General features: G+C 36.1%; 2 protein-coding genes across 2 annotated transcripts; one reads left to right on the top strand and one right to left on the bottom strand.

Annotated features, from left to right (window-relative positions):
* Positions 1–8,448: 8,448 nt before the first annotated feature.
* LOC113707190 (protein DETOXIFICATION 56-like) lies at positions 8,449–10,571 on the top strand. The gene has a single exon (XM_027229391.2). It carries the CDS (start codon positions 8,617–8,619, stop codon positions 10,129–10,131), a length of 1,515 nt encoding a protein of 504 aa, XP_027085192.1. The 5' UTR covers positions 8,449–8,616; the 3' UTR covers positions 10,132–10,571.
* Positions 10,086–15,239, bottom strand: LOC113707191 (ATP-dependent Clp protease ATP-binding subunit CLPT2, chloroplastic-like). The gene is made up of 6 exons (XM_027229392.2): positions 14,907–15,239; positions 14,773–14,811; positions 14,572–14,681; positions 12,537–12,716; positions 10,731–10,855; positions 10,086–10,528 (listed from the first exon to the last, which is right to left on the bottom strand). The coding sequence occupies exons 1-6, from the start codon at positions 15,149–15,151 to the stop codon at positions 10,406–10,408; spliced, it is 822 nt and encodes a 273-aa protein (XP_027085193.2). The 5' UTR covers positions 15,152–15,239; the 3' UTR covers positions 10,086–10,405.
* Positions 15,240–16,618: the final 1,379 nt, after the last annotated feature.

The following is a 16,618-nucleotide window of genomic DNA, read 5'->3' as shown; positions in this document are numbered from 1 at the left end:
GATATTTTTCTAGGCTTTTGTGAGCCCAATGATGTGCATCAGTTGTTACAAAAGCGGAAAAAAGGGTAATAGTAATTGATTTTGAGAATTATAAACGCATACAAAAGTCTAAATTACGTTTGAAACTTTAGAAAATCGTTTGAGTGTTTATGAAATAGGAGTAGATGTGCCTAAAATTCAAGGAAGAGAATCAATAAGTAGCTTAGCTGTATTAAAAAAGAGTTAATAGCTAAAGATTCAGGACTATTAAAACATTAGGGCTTATGGAGACTCATAGGCGAAGTAAAATAACTAGTGAGTTCTTCAAGATTAGCTCACCCTCACAGGCAGGCTCCTGCCATGGTGGAACAGTGTTAACAATGTAGCAAGTAGATGAGGTTCAGAAACTTTAAACAACTTGGTGCTAATGACTGGAAATATTTTAAGCACTACTAAGTCACCAGACATTAATTAATCAATCATTTCCACTAAAGATATTGATGCCTTAACCATTCCATTAAATTATTATTATTCTACTTCTCCAGCCACCCCACAGAGGACTGCACCAATTGGAAGCTAAAAACGAAAAGAAATACTAAACCAATTAAGTCCCATGTGATAGTGTGATAGGCGCCAATGGCATGTAATCAGGGAGGTTTTAACTGTTCTGCTTTCTCAAAGGGCGATCTTAATTTTCATTTCATCACCTTATCCAGCTCCCCAATTTGCAGCTTTACATAGTTGCTTTGTAACCAAACATGTTTATCCTGATATATAGTGATACACTAGGTATACATGCATTAAGCTCATTTGAGTTGTATAAAATGAGATTAACGTGGTTGTATAATCCGAGCATTATTTTCTCACTTGGGAGGATACCGGATTTTGGGACGTCAGTGTTCTAGGACGATAGAATTAGTTGATAATAGCATCGACAGAATTAAGTTACTTTAGGGTTAAGCAAGCGACAAAAATGAGGAATGCATGTGATTGTTGATATATGCCATTGGGGGCGCATAATCAAGAAATAATTTAACTAATCCCCTAATCAATTATCAGTAGAGTCAGATGCCAAAATTCAACCATATTCTGCCTTGTTTTCTAGTAGCCAGAGGGGACCAAACCCTCCGCATTTGAGAGGACTAGTTGTTTGAATGGCGATTCGGGTCAGCGGTGTCTTGGCAATTTAATTGGCAGCTAGCTTCTTCAAGTCCGTGGCCTTTCTGTTGTTCTCTTGTTGCTTTGTTTGAAGAGTAAGTACTTGACACTTCCCACAATGGGGTAGGATTTTAAATGTCCCATGCGATTTAAGTAATCATATGTTAACGAGTTTGTACCACAAGATTAAGAGGGCCATTAGGAGTTGACCATGATCCTTAACCCATTTTGTTTTCGTTTCTGTGTTCAATATACATCTCGCATCCTTCACTTTTTCTTGTAGGTTTAAATGATTATTTTCTTTCGATTTAATTGTATAAATTTGAAGATTATGATTAGGATTTTCTTTTTCTTTTTTTTCTTTAAAAAAAAAAAAAAAACCTTTCCCTTCTTCTCACGTCCTTCCTAACCTCAACTGTGAGTTTTAGGTTTGAACCCTGAACCTAAACACAGCAAAATAAATGAGATAAACTAGTACATCCTTTTAGTGATTTCTTTCAGACCAATAGTACGTAAAGGCTAGCTAGTGGGCAGCTGAGCTCTTCTCTTGAAACTTATGGTATTCAACTTCCATGAACAATTTCTCTAATTCCCCCATAGTATTCAAGAAATGACCTCACAATGAACATCCCTCTGTGGTACTCTATATCTATGTGAATAGTACATGTTGGGGGAGAGAGAGAGAGACCTTTGTGAGTCGAAAGAAATCCTCTGAACAATTGTGTTTTGAAGGATAAATCCGTTGAACAATTAAGTCTAGTTACATAATCAAAAGCTCAATAGAGTGTTGTTTTGTGATAGAATAGTTTGACTTTTTAACTCTTCTAGTGGCACATATGTTGGGAGCATCTTCATCTTTCATAGTAATTTAGAAATTGCATCCCAAGTCTGTGGGGATGGGGAATCACACAAGACAGCATAGCAGCAAAATTTTATTATCCATTGCAGATCACATCTCTGGAATCAACCTTTTAGTTTAATAAATCCACTTCCATTCACTACGACTACCAAAAAAAATAATAATAATTTTTTTTGGTTTACTTTTTGGGTTTCATCGTTCCCTTTGCTTCTCGTGGCCTTGTCAATCCTACTCTGCCTATGTGGGGCGTGTTTTGAAGAATCGCGTCAAACTGTTGGACCAAGCTTCAACTTAATTCGGGCCAATTGCGCTGATTGCTGAGAAATGCAAAGCCCTGTAAGTAAGGTTTCTCTTTTTAGCAGTTATCCGTGTAAGACTATCACTGGCCCAAACAACTTTACAATGATAGTCCACTATATACATGATACATCCCCATACGAGAACAACAAATTAGTCCCGAGACTCAGCTTTGATTAGTAGTGGTATTACTTAAATGACCATGACATCTTTAGTTTATATTTCTAATTTAGTTCTCAAATTCTCCCTTACACGGGGTTTAGAGTTTCCTTGAATTTGAATATATGCATTAAGCACGAACTCGATACAGATTTTTTCTTATATATATAATAAGCAAATTTCACTAACGGATTGTTAAAAATCGTCCAACACGATTTAATTTACATCATAGTCTTAAAAACAGATTAAACATGCGCTAGAAATTATAAATCTGCAGGTTAAACCCAGTACAGACTTATCACTGTTGAATTTATCGGCATAGCTCTTTCCTTGGCTTCATACCAATCAAACGTCAAACAAAAATTTTAATTTCATCGTCTGCAAAAAATGAGTTCGTTTCATTTGGGACTACAAAGCTAATGGTCGCTGGTCTATTCAAAATTTTAATGGGAGGAATTAGATCCGTGGAAGAAAACGGAGATGGTAGGATAAGCAATTTTAGATGTTATAGATGCGAAAGATACTACTAATTCTTATCAACTTTTCTGAATGCTGTCAATCATATTTTGCTTGATTGATCTCAGGGCCCAGCTTTCACAAATATTTAGCTGCCTAAAATTACGACAGGACAAAGTACAGAGGTCCAACTCTGATTCCACTAAAAGAGGAAGAATCTGAGATGATGATTACCAAAAGCACTTGCTATCTTGGTTTTTAGATCTCTCAGTCAGTGCACCTAGAGATGTTCCATTGCAATCATGTAAATCTGATAAGCCAATTGTAGCAAGCAAAAAAAAAGTTACTTGTGTTGATCGGGGAACTTCCTTAATTTTAGGGGACAAAAGGTTTAGCCTTGCAAATCACGGTAACTTTAATTAAGGTAATGTAATTGATAAAATTGTTAATTGTTAGTGGGAAGGAGTAGGCATAGACTCAGTTTTCGCGAAATTTTACACATCTTATAGATATTTCCCTGCAAACTGGAATTCTAGTGAAAAAGATGAATGAAAATCAGGAATTAAATTGAATCTCATAAAATAAAATGCTGAGAGTTAACGTACACAAAACTGAGTACAGAACTTTTATCTCCAGCCTATCCCTCTTCCTGTCTTTAACCAAGATCGCAGAATTTGAATCCTCAAATCAGTATTGATCCATCCGAGTTCTTTCACATCTCATTGCATCTGCCATCCATGTCAAAACCTCTGAATCTTTACTGCTTGATTCAATCACAGTCGAGTCAAGAAGTCAAGATATAAAGCACCCAATATTAAATGATTTGCATGCATATCTTTATTTATTGAAATGGCTGCCATTTTCTTGTTGCTTATTGATTCATGGTCCCCTTTTGCTCCATTTAGGTAGCCAACTCATGCAAAGGTGAAACAGTCCTTTGGCAATGCTTGATTGCAGCAACTGCCACTACCTTTTCATTTTAAAGTTTTGATCTCCCTATCGGCGCATTGCAAAGTTCACCCCGCACTTAGAAGCACCTTCTTTGGCTTTTCACTAAACAATTGCTTCATACTGTAACCATAAAATTTTGGTTGCTAGTACTCAATACGAGCATTTTATATATATATATATATATATATATAGAGAGAGAGAGAGAGAAGCATGCACATGCACGCACACATCAGTAATTGTACATTTTTTTAGTATAAATGGAAGGTTTCGAATTCGAGAACTTTCCCTTATACTTCCTCTCTCTAACCTAAATAATTGAACTATATCTTAGTTTGTATTTACATATTAACTATCATGTGAGAAGTAAAAGGGGCCAATTATGGTTATCCAATTACAAGATAATCTTTATGGATTAATCCTTCTACATATCCTTGATGTCGATTGAGATTACGAGGATTGCATAATCCTTGCTTTTCTCTAAATTCCACGAGTGTTAGGAGAATAAGGAATCCACCTGGGTATTTCTGGTATCTGTCACTGTATATCATAGTACTTCAACCTTAATTATTCTCTTCCTCGGCTTCCATATATTCTTTAGCTTGGTATGGATCTAATTTTGGTTTCACCTTCTAGATGATCTTGACCCCATATATTTGCATGGTGTAGAACGAAACCTAGGCAGCTTCGATGAATCCTCTTTCAATCAAATCAAAGCCAATCACTTGCGTTTAGAGTTCCATTTAGTTAGTGAAGTGCCATTTATTAAATTCTTAATACACTTTTTTCAATTCTTGTACTTGTTATATATCCTTTTTTTTTTTTGTTGGTGGATTCATGAGTGTCTTCACAGTCTTTTCTTTTTCGTTTCCCCCTTTGAATTCTACCTTTTTGGATGTGGGAATTGTGCATCAAAAACAAAAAAGAATCCACACAAAAGCTGAGATAACACCAGTACACCTTCTTCGTACAACAAATATAGCACCAATATACAAAGCTAAGACCATATATGATTTTAGACTTACAAATCACTTCCTCTGTAGTTGGCGAATATATCACCAACCTTAGGATTTGATACGTTGATTCTTAACCGAACATCAGCAGCAATTGATTTGATTTGTACCTGTGAACACGAAGATCATGCTATAGGCAGTGGTTGCCATACGTGGCTTGGCTAACCGCTTTAACGTTTACTTACAGGGCATGCCCATCTGTAGACTCCGTGCGAACGATCTCAAGCATCAGTTTTTTATTTATATTTTGCAGAAAAGATTTATTGATCAATGATGACTTTGGGTTGTGGTTTTCGTAGAAAAATTTTTATATTTTTCATGAACACATTTTCTAATTACTTTTTTATCTCATATATATCAAATCGTTACACTATATTTTTCTATAAAATCTTCTTAAAATAGCAATCCAGACGAGCCCCATTCAAGATCATGCCACTGCCCGTTCTCATCAGATTGTCGAACCATAGTGCGGAATTTGCCAAAATCGGAAATTGTGTGACAGATTGACAGTCCCATTTTTTCGAAAGAAAGAAAAAACTTTTTTCTGACTAGGGAAGGATGGGATTTGATAAATTGGGAGGAGGATTTGAACTCGAAAGATCTCTGAATCTTGGAGTTTCAACCTTAGCGATAGGTGCAAGTGAAAGTATGGAAAAAGCTAAGGATTGCAAATTGATTTTCCAAGAAGATAAAGTGCTACTTGATGAATAATATTGCCTTCTAGCCATAACATCAGTCTATAGTTTTCAAAATTAATAATGGGGGTCCAAAATTAATAATGTAGAATTTTCAGGAAAGATTTTAATCATCCAGATGAGAGAATTCCTAGCCCCTTAGCAATGCAGAACGAATTATTTGCTTGCTTCTTTCGAGAACAGACAGCAATCTTTGGTTGATTGGGTATCGTAATCTGGAACTTTTATGCACGGCCCACCAAATGCTTCATGACCTGAAATTCAAAAGTGAAGGGATGAGGAGAATTTAAAAAAGAAAGGGCAAAAAATCGCGTGATCCTTAATCTTTTAACTTTGCACTCTTTTAGTCCTCCAACTAATAAATACATAAATGTAGCCCTCTAATTAATAAAAATGTGTAGTTGTAGTTCATCCGTTCAATTTGACTAGTAAGACAGACGGGAAACACATCACACATTGCTCACATGACATTTATTTTTGGAATAATTACAAAAAACTCCTTAGAGGTTTCTAAAAATTTCACTTAGCTCCCCTGATGTTTGGAAAATTACACCTACTTCCCTTGATTTGATAGTTTTAGTAATAAAACCTTAAAATAATATTGATTTGGTCAAATTTTTAAATGAATTTCCAAAAATACCCTTGTGCAATGCGTTTTAATTTACTTCCTTATACAATTATAAGATTACCTAGTTTAATTATAAGAAAAATGTGCCAAATTTTTCATATTCGTACCTACTATTGATAAACGGCAATAATAATAATTTTACCATTATGATAGGATACTTTTGATGGTATTTTATTATGGATTTAAATTTATAAGATAGAAAAGAAAATGTTGAAATAATTCATTTAGTGTTTATGAATTTGGAGAATAGTTGGATTGTCATAATTTAATAGTGATTTTGGACCATTTTCATTTGATTTATTGTTAATTTTAATACCAAAAAATAGAAAATAAAGATCAGCAAAATCATTGGATTGCATATAAAGTTAACTCATCAAAAAAATCACTATTTGGACATTTGATTGCAATAGAAACTAGAGATAATAGTGATAGTTTTATAGTTTTATTGGCAAAAATTTTTTAAAAAAAGGAATAAGAAGGAAAAAGAATAATAAATAATTTTAAAAGTCATTCTAAATATAAACATACCAAACAAGGAAATTTCATTAAATATTCAAGGGTAGTATTGTCATTTTAAACGATAAGGGAGGTATGTGTAATTTTTAAAACATCAAGGAAGCTAAATGAAATTGTTAAAAACCTCAAGGAAGGTTTATGAAATTATCCCTTTATTTTTTGTATCATTTTTGTATCTTCCCGTCCATCTTAACAGTCAAATTAGACGGAAAGACTATGACTACACATTTTTATTAATTGAAACACTACATTTACGCACTTATTAGTTGCAGGACTAAAAATGTACAAAGTTGAAAGTTTGAGGACACCGCGGTTTTTTACCCAAAAAGAAATCAATTGACTGTGGCCCATTTTCTTTTTTTTTTTGTAAAAAAATTATTTACACTCTCATTTTTATTAATTACGCTTCTACTATAAAAAAAAAAATACAGTGCAAATAATATTCCCTTTTTTTTAACAAAGTGATTGGTGCTGTCCGAACTGTACGTAATACGCATGCAGTGCAGAGCGGAAGGCCTTGTGATACAAGAAAATGTAGGTAATCATGAGACAAATGATTATGGAACAATGATCAAAATTTCCATCACCAAAAAAATCATTTTAATCATCCAAATGAGAGAATTCCTAGCCCCTTGGGCGATGCAAGCAAGGGGCAGTGGAGGACGAATTATTTGCTTGCTCCTTTTGAGAACAGACAGCAATGGTGTCATATTCTGGAACTTTTCTGCACGGTCCACCAATTGCTACGTGACCTGAAATTTCAAAAGTAGAAAGTGTAGGGATAAAGAGAATTAAAGAAAGAAATCAATCGACTAGCCCTTTTTCTTCTTGTTTTAACTTCCTCTTTTTTTAAAATATATATATATATATATTTTTTAAACAAAATGATTGGTGTTCTGCGAACCGTACATAGTAAAACAGAGCAAAGGCCTTGTCATTTATCCTTAGCATTAATTGATTATGGTTCAATGATCAAAATTTTCCAGCTAAGGTATTATTAGGTTCATGCGGGGCCTTGGGAGCATGGTTCGAAGTCTCGGCCGAGACCGAGACGACTCGACTGAGTCGTCACCATCTCGGCCCCTACCGATACGATACCGTGACGAAACGATACCGAAATACTTGACTCGCCGAGAAATCGGCCGAGACGTCACCGCGACGGATTGACTCGGCCGAGTCACTCCGAGTTATCCCGAGTCAAGATGAGAAATTAGCCGAGTTACACCGTGACGGATTGACTCGGCCATTTCTTTTGCTATTTTTTATTATTTTTATTTAGCATACTTTTTTTATATTATTAATAATTTTTAGAATATTAAATACTTTAAAATTTGCGTCTCACCGAGACCGCGACCGATATGCCGAGACCGATGTGGAACGTTCCCGGCCGCGACCGCGACCGCGACCACGACTTTGAACCATGCTTGGGAGGGATTACCTTTTGTGCATGGAACTGAATTCTATAAATGTCTGGGACACTGGATTTGCGTTTAAGATTAAAAAAAAAAAAAAGTAGATGAACCTGTGAAGTTGGGCAAGTGGTAGATGTTATTCTTATGCAAAGGTAGCAGCAAACATAAATCCGGTAATTATTCATGAGGCAGTTAGTTTACCAATAAGACATTTCTGAACCAAGCATTGCGATTCCCATCAGCATCTCTAACCAATTAAAGCTTTAGCTTGCAGAATCATCACGCACTATAAATCTACCAACAAATTCTCTTCGTTTTGGTCATCATAAAGCCAAGTTTTTGGGGTCATCTTTCTTCAGTATACAACTCCTTCACGAAATGCATGCGCTCCCATATGATATCATTCGCTTCTTTTATTGACTGGCTTCTCATTTTTTCAAGTTAGAGATCCCGGTCACCAAAATCCCACTAGTGTCTTGCAATCACCATTCTTTCCATGGCATCGAAACTAGAAGAAAACACAGCAGACAAACTTCATCTTGAGCCTTGTTCACCTTCAAGTCCCAAAGAAAGATGGTCTGGGAACATGGTATCTTTGATCCTTTCGGAGTTAAAACTGCAACGAGGTATAACAGTTCCAATGTTGGCAATGAATTTTACATGGTTTGCAAGGATTGCCGTCACAACTGCATTTCTTGGACGGCTTGGTGAGCTTTCCTTGGCTGGTGGTACACTTGGTGCCACCTTTTCTAATGTGACCGGTTTCGCAGTCTTAAACGGGCTCTGTTGTGCCATGGAACCCATATGTGGTCAGGCCTTTGGAGCTAAGAACTTTAAGCTTCTTCACAAGACCCTTGTCATGGCAATCATTGTACTGTTGGTGGCAAGCATACCCATTTCTATCTTGTGGCTTTACGTTGACAAGATCCTCATTCAGTTTGGCCAGCAAGAAGAAATTTCGGTTGCCGTGAGGAAATACCTACTGTATCTCCTTCCTGATTTGGTTGTCTATTCATTCTTGGGCCCTTTGAAATCCTACCTAAGCACACAAAGTCTAGCTGTTCCCATAATGTTGAGCTCAGCTTTTGGATTAGGCTTTCATGTGCCCATCACCATGTTACTCTCAAGAGCTAGGGGCTTCGAAGGAGTGTCCATGGCAGTTTGGATGAGTGATCTTGTAGTAGTCGTTCTACTCGCCTTCTATGTTTTGATAGCAGAACATGGAAAGCGAGGGAACTGGAATGGAGGAGGCTGGTGGGAGCAAGGAATTCATGACTGGAAGAGGTTGCTAAAACTTTGTGGTCCTTGTTGCATCACCACTTGCCTTGAATGGTGGTGCTACGAGATCTTAATGCTGCTAACCGGAAGGCTCCCAAATGCCAAACAAGCAATTGGAATCCTAGCAATTGTAATGAATTTTGACTACTTACTTTATTCAGTGATGATTTCACTATCGACCTCTGCATCTGTTCGCATCTCAAATGAGCTTGGAGCAAACCAGGTTGGCCCTGCTTATCGATCAGCATACATATCTGTAGGCATTAGTGTAATCTCAGGCATTATTGGAGCGTCTGTAATGGTATCAGCAAGAGACAGCTGGGGCGGTTTATTTAGCCACGAAAAAGGAATCATGAGCAATGTGAAAAAGATGCTGTTGATAATGGCTGTAACAGAAGTTTTTAACTTTCCATTGGTAGTTTGTGGAGGAATAGTACGAGGAACGGCTAGACCAAAATTGGCCATGTATGCCAATATCACGGGTTTCTATTTGTTTGCCTTACCCGTTGGAGCTGTTTTGGCTTTCAAGATCCATCTTGGCCTTCCTGGGATATTGATAGGCTTCTTAAGTGGATGCATTGCTTGCTTGGTTCTGTTGGTGGTTTTTATAGCACGGATCGACTGGAAGGATGAAGCAAGGAAGGCAAGATCGCTGACTTCATCCCCTGTGGAGGAGGAGATCAAGGATCACGAAGACCACAAGAATTCTGGAGTAAATAATGTTGCATTATGACAAAGCACAAACAGGATTCCAGGAACAATTTCTCTTAATGCCTAACCATTCTGCTGCACAAAGCTTGCCCAAAGAAAATGGTTACTCTGATCACTCTATCGATTTACTCTCTGGGATAGCTAATCTCTATTTATTACAGTGCTTGCACAACAAGAGAAGCCAGCAAAACAGACGATTAGATCAAACTCCGCCGAATCAAATCAAAGTTGAGTTAGTCTCACAAGTAAAAGCATGCATCCAAAGGCCAAAAGCTTTGGAGGCTAAAGCATTAGATTCAGTTGCGTAACCTTGCAAATACATGCTCCACCTGTCCATCAGCACGTAGATATTGTGGAATCAGTATTATTCTTCTCTTCCCAAAACCCAAGCCCCTCATGTCCACCTTCTGTTTCTCCCTCTTACAAAAATAAAAAGGCAAAACACGGGAATACTGTCATCAAGTACTGGAATCAACTTGCCCTCTAAAAATGCGTAACCATTTCTTTGATAATCGCATGAAATAATTCATTCATGTAGTTTTCAGGCCTAAAAATGATATCAATTGCAACAATTAAATCCAAAAGCTATTAATCGTCTATAAATCCAGGTTCAGAAATTACAGATTTCAGCTCTTGAGCTTTCTCATCATTAAAGCCAAAGGCAGCCAATATCTTGTGCCCTGGTGATTCGTCTTGTGACCACACTCCAAGTAGCAAGTGAGCAGTTGTAACTTCCCGATCGTCACCTGCATTCACATGCATGTTCACTGAGAATATAGAAAAGCATAGACATTCCATTTTCTGCAGGCAATAAAGGCAACTTTAGAAACACAAAAAAGGCATCTCACATCATGTACTTCTTTCCAGTACACGACAACAAACCTACACCATCCATTGTTTAATTCTTTTGCTGAGAAAAAACGCATGTCATGGAAAACTAGGGCCTTCGAGCCATGACATCTAGGAGTACAAAAAAATACAAGAGCTTTTACTGGCTCTAGGACAACCACCTCAAGCTTCCAATGCCCATTATAATCTTGATCTAGTGCATTCCTACTGACTGTTGTTGCCCTTCCAATCAATATTCCAAGTGTTTATGTTCTACAAGTGTCTCGCTTGAATTGTAGCAGGAAGATTCAAGCTAACAGCCAAAACTTGTCAGCATGAATACAAATTACGAGCCAACAAGACAAGATAAAAATGATCAGCAAATTGCTTCACATATATCCACAGGATAAGGTCTAGCAGAAGTTTCGGTTTCAAGGTAAAATCTGAGTATTCGACTCAAAGAATGTTGGAGCACCAAGTTTCTTTAGTTGGTTAGCTTCAAGATTTATACAGATATTGAATTTCTAATAAGGTGAAAAAATAACTTGAAGGGACAGTAATCAGTGAGCAGAGATTCACTCTCATTTATTGGGGAATCATTTCTTTATCAACAAAACTAGAATCGAAAATCTTTTCTAGGCAGCAGAAGATACAAATAAAAGTGATTCTTCTCCTCCTACTTTCGTCTATATTAAGGCCTTAAAGCTAAGAGCTTTACGTTCATACATTTGTTAATATAATATTTCCCCAGTTCCACATCTTCTAACACCTTTTGATATTAAATATAGTTATTCTCCCTTTGCTTCCTGAGTTTCTTTGTTCGTTAATACTAAGTTTTGATGTGCAATTAAAGAACTCAACCTAATTCTATCTGGAAAAATTTGTTAACCATTTATTTGTTATAACCATGTTCTCTAAATTTGTCCAATAATTAACCGTTTGAGTGTTGCAGTGTCCTTTTCTTTGGCCGCCAGGCATCTGAATATTCCCCAGGTCATGCTGTACACATTATTCAGCTGATAATTTACCCCATCTTAGTTGCCCAGGATTCTTTCATTTGCTATTGATTCAGCTCTCAGATAGATCCACGACTAAAAAGCAGTCACCAAAAAGTTCCGTCCTTTCAGCTTATGTTTCAAAAACTGTTTTCCTATTCTATCTTTTCCAGTTCTGCCACGATCACCAGTTTGCTGCACTTGTTGATATTTAGCAACACTACCATGCAATATAGCTGATGCATGAATTAGAACTTCCAATCAATTTTTTGAACAAACTAGTTTGCAACCATGATAAAGCACCTCTTTCTTGATCCATATGAAATACCTGATCCTAGATCTTCCCTTTAATTTTAATTTCATAATTCCATATAACTAACGCCTTGTAGCTTTCTGAGCTTCATGAACAGACTATAAAAAAGAGTAAGATTGCTCAACCCCAATCTAATGTGCGAGCTCTTTTGAAAAAGACAAGCTGACTATAATTGATTCCAGCAACGTAATGAGTTAAAATCAGATCATAGATCATACTGATCAAAAGAAGGAGGTATCTCAAATTTGAATTGACAGATAAACCACCTTGGTAGATGTAGTAGAAGCATACCAGATTTGAGCTTTTCATCGACAGCCCAATCAAGGGCTCTTTGAGCATCTTCAGTCAAAGGAGGATGCTCAGGACTGAAAAAATACATATCTGCCTTTCCAAGTAGCTTTACAGTTTCTTCACGAACTTTCGAAAGTGTAATTCCATTTGCCCGCAAAAATTTTGAAGCAAAATTTGTTCCTAAAAAACAAAAGATTTTGAAACATGGGTGAAATTTTGTGAAATAAATCACATTCATCTGCAGAAACAAAACAAGAATCAAAGATGGCCATGCATATTATTTATAATCATGGGTAGTTCCATTGATGAAAGAACTGTAATTTTATCATGCATCACAGGAAAGAGTTCTGGATTAGTGATTTAGAAAAGTTTTAGAAGCTCTATTGAACACATTTTTCTCTCAACTGATTCTTTGTACAGAAGACATATTGGACTGGAGGATGATTAGCTCCCTCTAACTTGACCATTTACACGATTCTATCTCAATTAGCTGAAGACAAAGTGTAGGCAAGTGATATGATGAGTTACATATGAGACATCAAAAAGGTTCAAGCCCAACTAGAAGTTACACATGTCATCAAATAATACAGATACACAGAGGCTCCTAAAATGCTAAACAAAAAAAGAGAACTAATGTAGTCATACCTTGGCTGCTGTATAGTTCTTTTCTGCTCTTGCCAAGGCCCAGCTGTTTTTTTCAATTTCATGTAGACCAAAACTGGAAATATAAGAGGAGCAGTTCCAAAACTATACTGCTTTTTCTTGACTAAGGAAAACCACCAGCTAAATATATCGATGATCTAGAGGGGAATTGAAAGAACCCAATTTACTTAACATCCTCTTTACTTAGTAAACAAAGAGAATAGTCCTTGTGCATTTATGTTTCCCATTCCCATCCCTTTTAACTTGAATCACTCCAATAATACTACTAATTAACTTCTTTAAGCATGGCAGACAAAACCGAACCATAAATTAATGAAACAGAGAGCCTTAAAGACATGATTTCTTTCAATGCTTAGACATCATTACAAGTGACTAAGTGAGAAAAAGTGGAGGTAGAAGCAGGGACTCAACTTTGCAAGAGAACGTAGCATTCCTAACTCTGAAGCTAAATTGAGCTAAGAAAATAGGATCAAGTTGATTGAGTTCTGTTTGAAAGATAGTTTGGTCACAACTGCTTATCCATCAGTCTTTGTCGAACATAGCCTGTTCAGTTTCATTTCCTTGGTTCTCCAAATTTATGGCAGTATGCTGAATGGAAATGAAACCAAATAAAGACTTAATGTCAAAGGTTTTGGTTTTACAATTGCATGACAGAATTTGACATCAAGCTGCAAATTTATGTATGAGGGAATACTCAGCTCTAGTTGAGATAAGTGTATAACACTGATAAGAGCCCTGGTTGACAAAAAGCAGCAACATTAAACAGGCAAAACTGTGATTACCATGGCGTATTGGCAACATCAGCCCAGATCTTGAAAATTTTTTCTTTTATTTGTCTACTACTGCCCTTACCTTCTCACTTATTTACATCTGATTTAGCAAAGGTATGCCCTTGGGAGCTATTATGCAGGCACTTGCATACAACTTGGTACTACCAATGTCACAAGGTAGACGGATCATGACTTCCATATACTGTTCCCCTATGGCTCAGTTCATTTTATATTGAAAAGGTCCCTAATCCTGCAATACGTGAAAGATACCACAAGGGTTCTACCGTTCTACACGTTGTTGATCAGAAATTCGTTATATCTACTACCTCGTAAAAACAAACAGTAACTAGATTATGCGTTCATTGACTCGATTGGATACTTAACTGTATCGTTGTCCAATCGAAAACTACTTTTCTTCTACTGAGGTTTGTTAAACTAACTAATCACTCAAAACATAAGTTCATCCTCAAGCAAACAGACTAATTTGTTGCATAATGGAGTAAGCACATGTTACATGAATATGAAGACGATAAATCAATAACCAAAACCATACCGTCCAGCACTAAACAAATAACATTATTAAGGGAAAAAATTTGACCAACCCTCAATTAAGATTCCCATAAGAAGAGCTGCAGTCCCAGTAGTTGGATACTTGAGCTTCCTAGCTTCCAATTCAGACATTGCAAATGACTTTATTGCCTTCGCTGACCATCTACAATTTCAACAAAACCCATAATGCAAAATCCCAATACAGCAATCAAACAATCACAGTTAAGCAACAAACAAGCTCAAAAAATACCCACTTGGGAACTTTCTCAGCTGAAGCAACCCTCTCAGGATTCCTGCGACATCAATAAAAATCCCAACTTTATTCTATTTTCCTGCAAAAATAATATAATCAAACTTAAAAAGAGAACAAGAAAAATTGAAACTTTACGAAGTGGGCAGGCTACAAATGACAGTGGCTTTAATGGGTCGATGTCTTTGGATAAAGGGTCTGAGATTAGAGGAATGGACCGATATTCTGCTTGTACAGCCCAGCCATGGACTCTGTAGTGTGGGACTCTGTGTTTTTAACATGTTTTGGGCTGTAAAAAAGTGGTTGGTGTGCTTCCAATTCTGTGGGGAAATTCCAGGTGGAGTAGTTGCTGGCGTTGAGAGAGTATGAGCAGCCATTTTCATGCCCAGAAAGTTTGTACTGGGTTAAGGGAAAATGAGTTGAAAATTATTTTCTGGATTGGATAGGAAGACTGAAAGAGGCTGCAGAAATTGTTCTTAACCTTTCTCTTTATTTTTTTTTATTAATTAATATACTTACAATTTTTGACAAATGGCTACGACAGCGTTTAAGATAAGTGACTTTGAAAAGTTTGAGACTCGTGCGTTGCCTACAATGTGCTCGATTTCTCTTGTTTATTTCTTACAGTGATAAAAATAGCTTCGGTATCTAGTTGCTTAATTCAACCTATAGTAACATATCTATATATTTTTATACATAAATAAGCAGAAATACAGAAGAAAAATTAAACATTGAATAATTAAAATTTGTTATAAAAAGAAATTTTCATCTATGAAATTAGTCAACCATTCATCCTCCTTCCCTCTCCTCGAATTTTATAACAAATGAAGGCCTTGTTTGGTAAGTAACTTTTTTTGATATTTGTTTAAAATTTTACTGTATTTTACTGTAGAAGTTTTTTAAAAAAATTTTGAAGTGTGTCAATTTTTAAATATTTTAAAATGTATAGTTTGAAATTTTTGAAAAAATTTTTGAGATTATTGTAGATAAAAATTTTCAAAAAATTTATAACAAATAAATTTGACAAAAAACTCAAGTACCAAACAGGGCCGAAGTTAGCCCCCGTGGAGAACAGGCCATTCTCCACTCGTTGGAAACTCGGAAATTCGTCTGAAGTCTAGGCTAGAGGCGAGGAAAGGAAGGCTCTGTTTTGAAACTCGGACCGGTCGGACCGGGAACCGGCCAGGTAGCCGGTCCGAGTCTTATTAAAAACCGGAAATTTAAAATTCGGTCAAAAATCGGGTTTGACCGGAAAAAATCGGTTTTTTCGGTTCAACAGTAATTTTAAAAAAAAAAATTCAAACTTTATAATATTATGTTTTGACCCCCTAAATTGTTAAAACTTATCGATATACCTCAAATATTTGATACTTTATAAATATTGTCCTAAAATTTGATGTTATTTTTCAATTAAACTCATAATTTTAATTCTAAACTTGTTAATATTTATTAAATAATATAAATTGCTACTTAATTGTTCTAATTTCTTTATATTTTCTTGTTAAATATATTTGAAACATCAAATATATATGAATATACCTTTTTTAATATCAATATATTATTAGATATTATAAATATAATATTTTAATTTTTAAATAATTTTTATTTATGACGTCATCCGGTTCGACCCCTATCGACCCCCGGTCGAACCCATTGACCCCTGACCCCTGACCCCTGACCTTGGCCGAGTCGCTATCCGGTCCGGTTCTGAAAACATAGGTTCCCATGCCATCAGTCTAGCTCACCCCATCTTCTTCTACAAGCACTCGTTCCTCAATCTTCTTATTATGATTTGGATAAATAATTTTGAATCAGCATTGTGTGATATGGTGGTACAAAAAAAAAGAGAG

The sequence above is a fragment of the Coffea arabica genome, chromosome 8c (genome assembly GCF_036785885.1).
Source record: "Coffea arabica cultivar ET-39 chromosome 8c, Coffea Arabica ET-39 HiFi, whole genome shotgun sequence".
Taxonomy (NCBI): Eukaryota; Viridiplantae; Streptophyta; class Magnoliopsida; order Gentianales; family Rubiaceae; genus Coffea; species Coffea arabica.
Note: the sequence above shows the minus strand (reverse complement) of the source record. Positions and strands in the feature narration are given on the sequence as shown.

What these genes read in the sequence shown, in the direction of transcription:
- LOC113707190 (XM_027229391.2), top strand. Translation starts at nt 8,617, where the DNA reads ATGGCATCGAAACTAGAAGAAAACACAGCAGACAAACTTCATCTTGAG.
- LOC113707191 (XM_027229392.2), bottom strand. Translation starts at nt 15,151, where the DNA reads ATGAAAATGGCTGCTCATACTCTCTCAACGCCAGCAACTACTCCACCT. An exon ending in ATTTGTAGCCTGCCCACTTC is followed by an intron (nt 14,812 to 14,906) that starts GTAAAGTTTCAA and finishes TTGATGTCGCAG; the next exon opens with GAATCCTGAGAGGGTTGCTT. An exon ending in TATGGGAATCTTAATTGAGG is followed by an intron (nt 12,717 to 14,571) that starts GTTGGTCAAATT and finishes TTTGTTTTTTAG; the next exon opens with GAACAAATTTTGCTTCAAAA.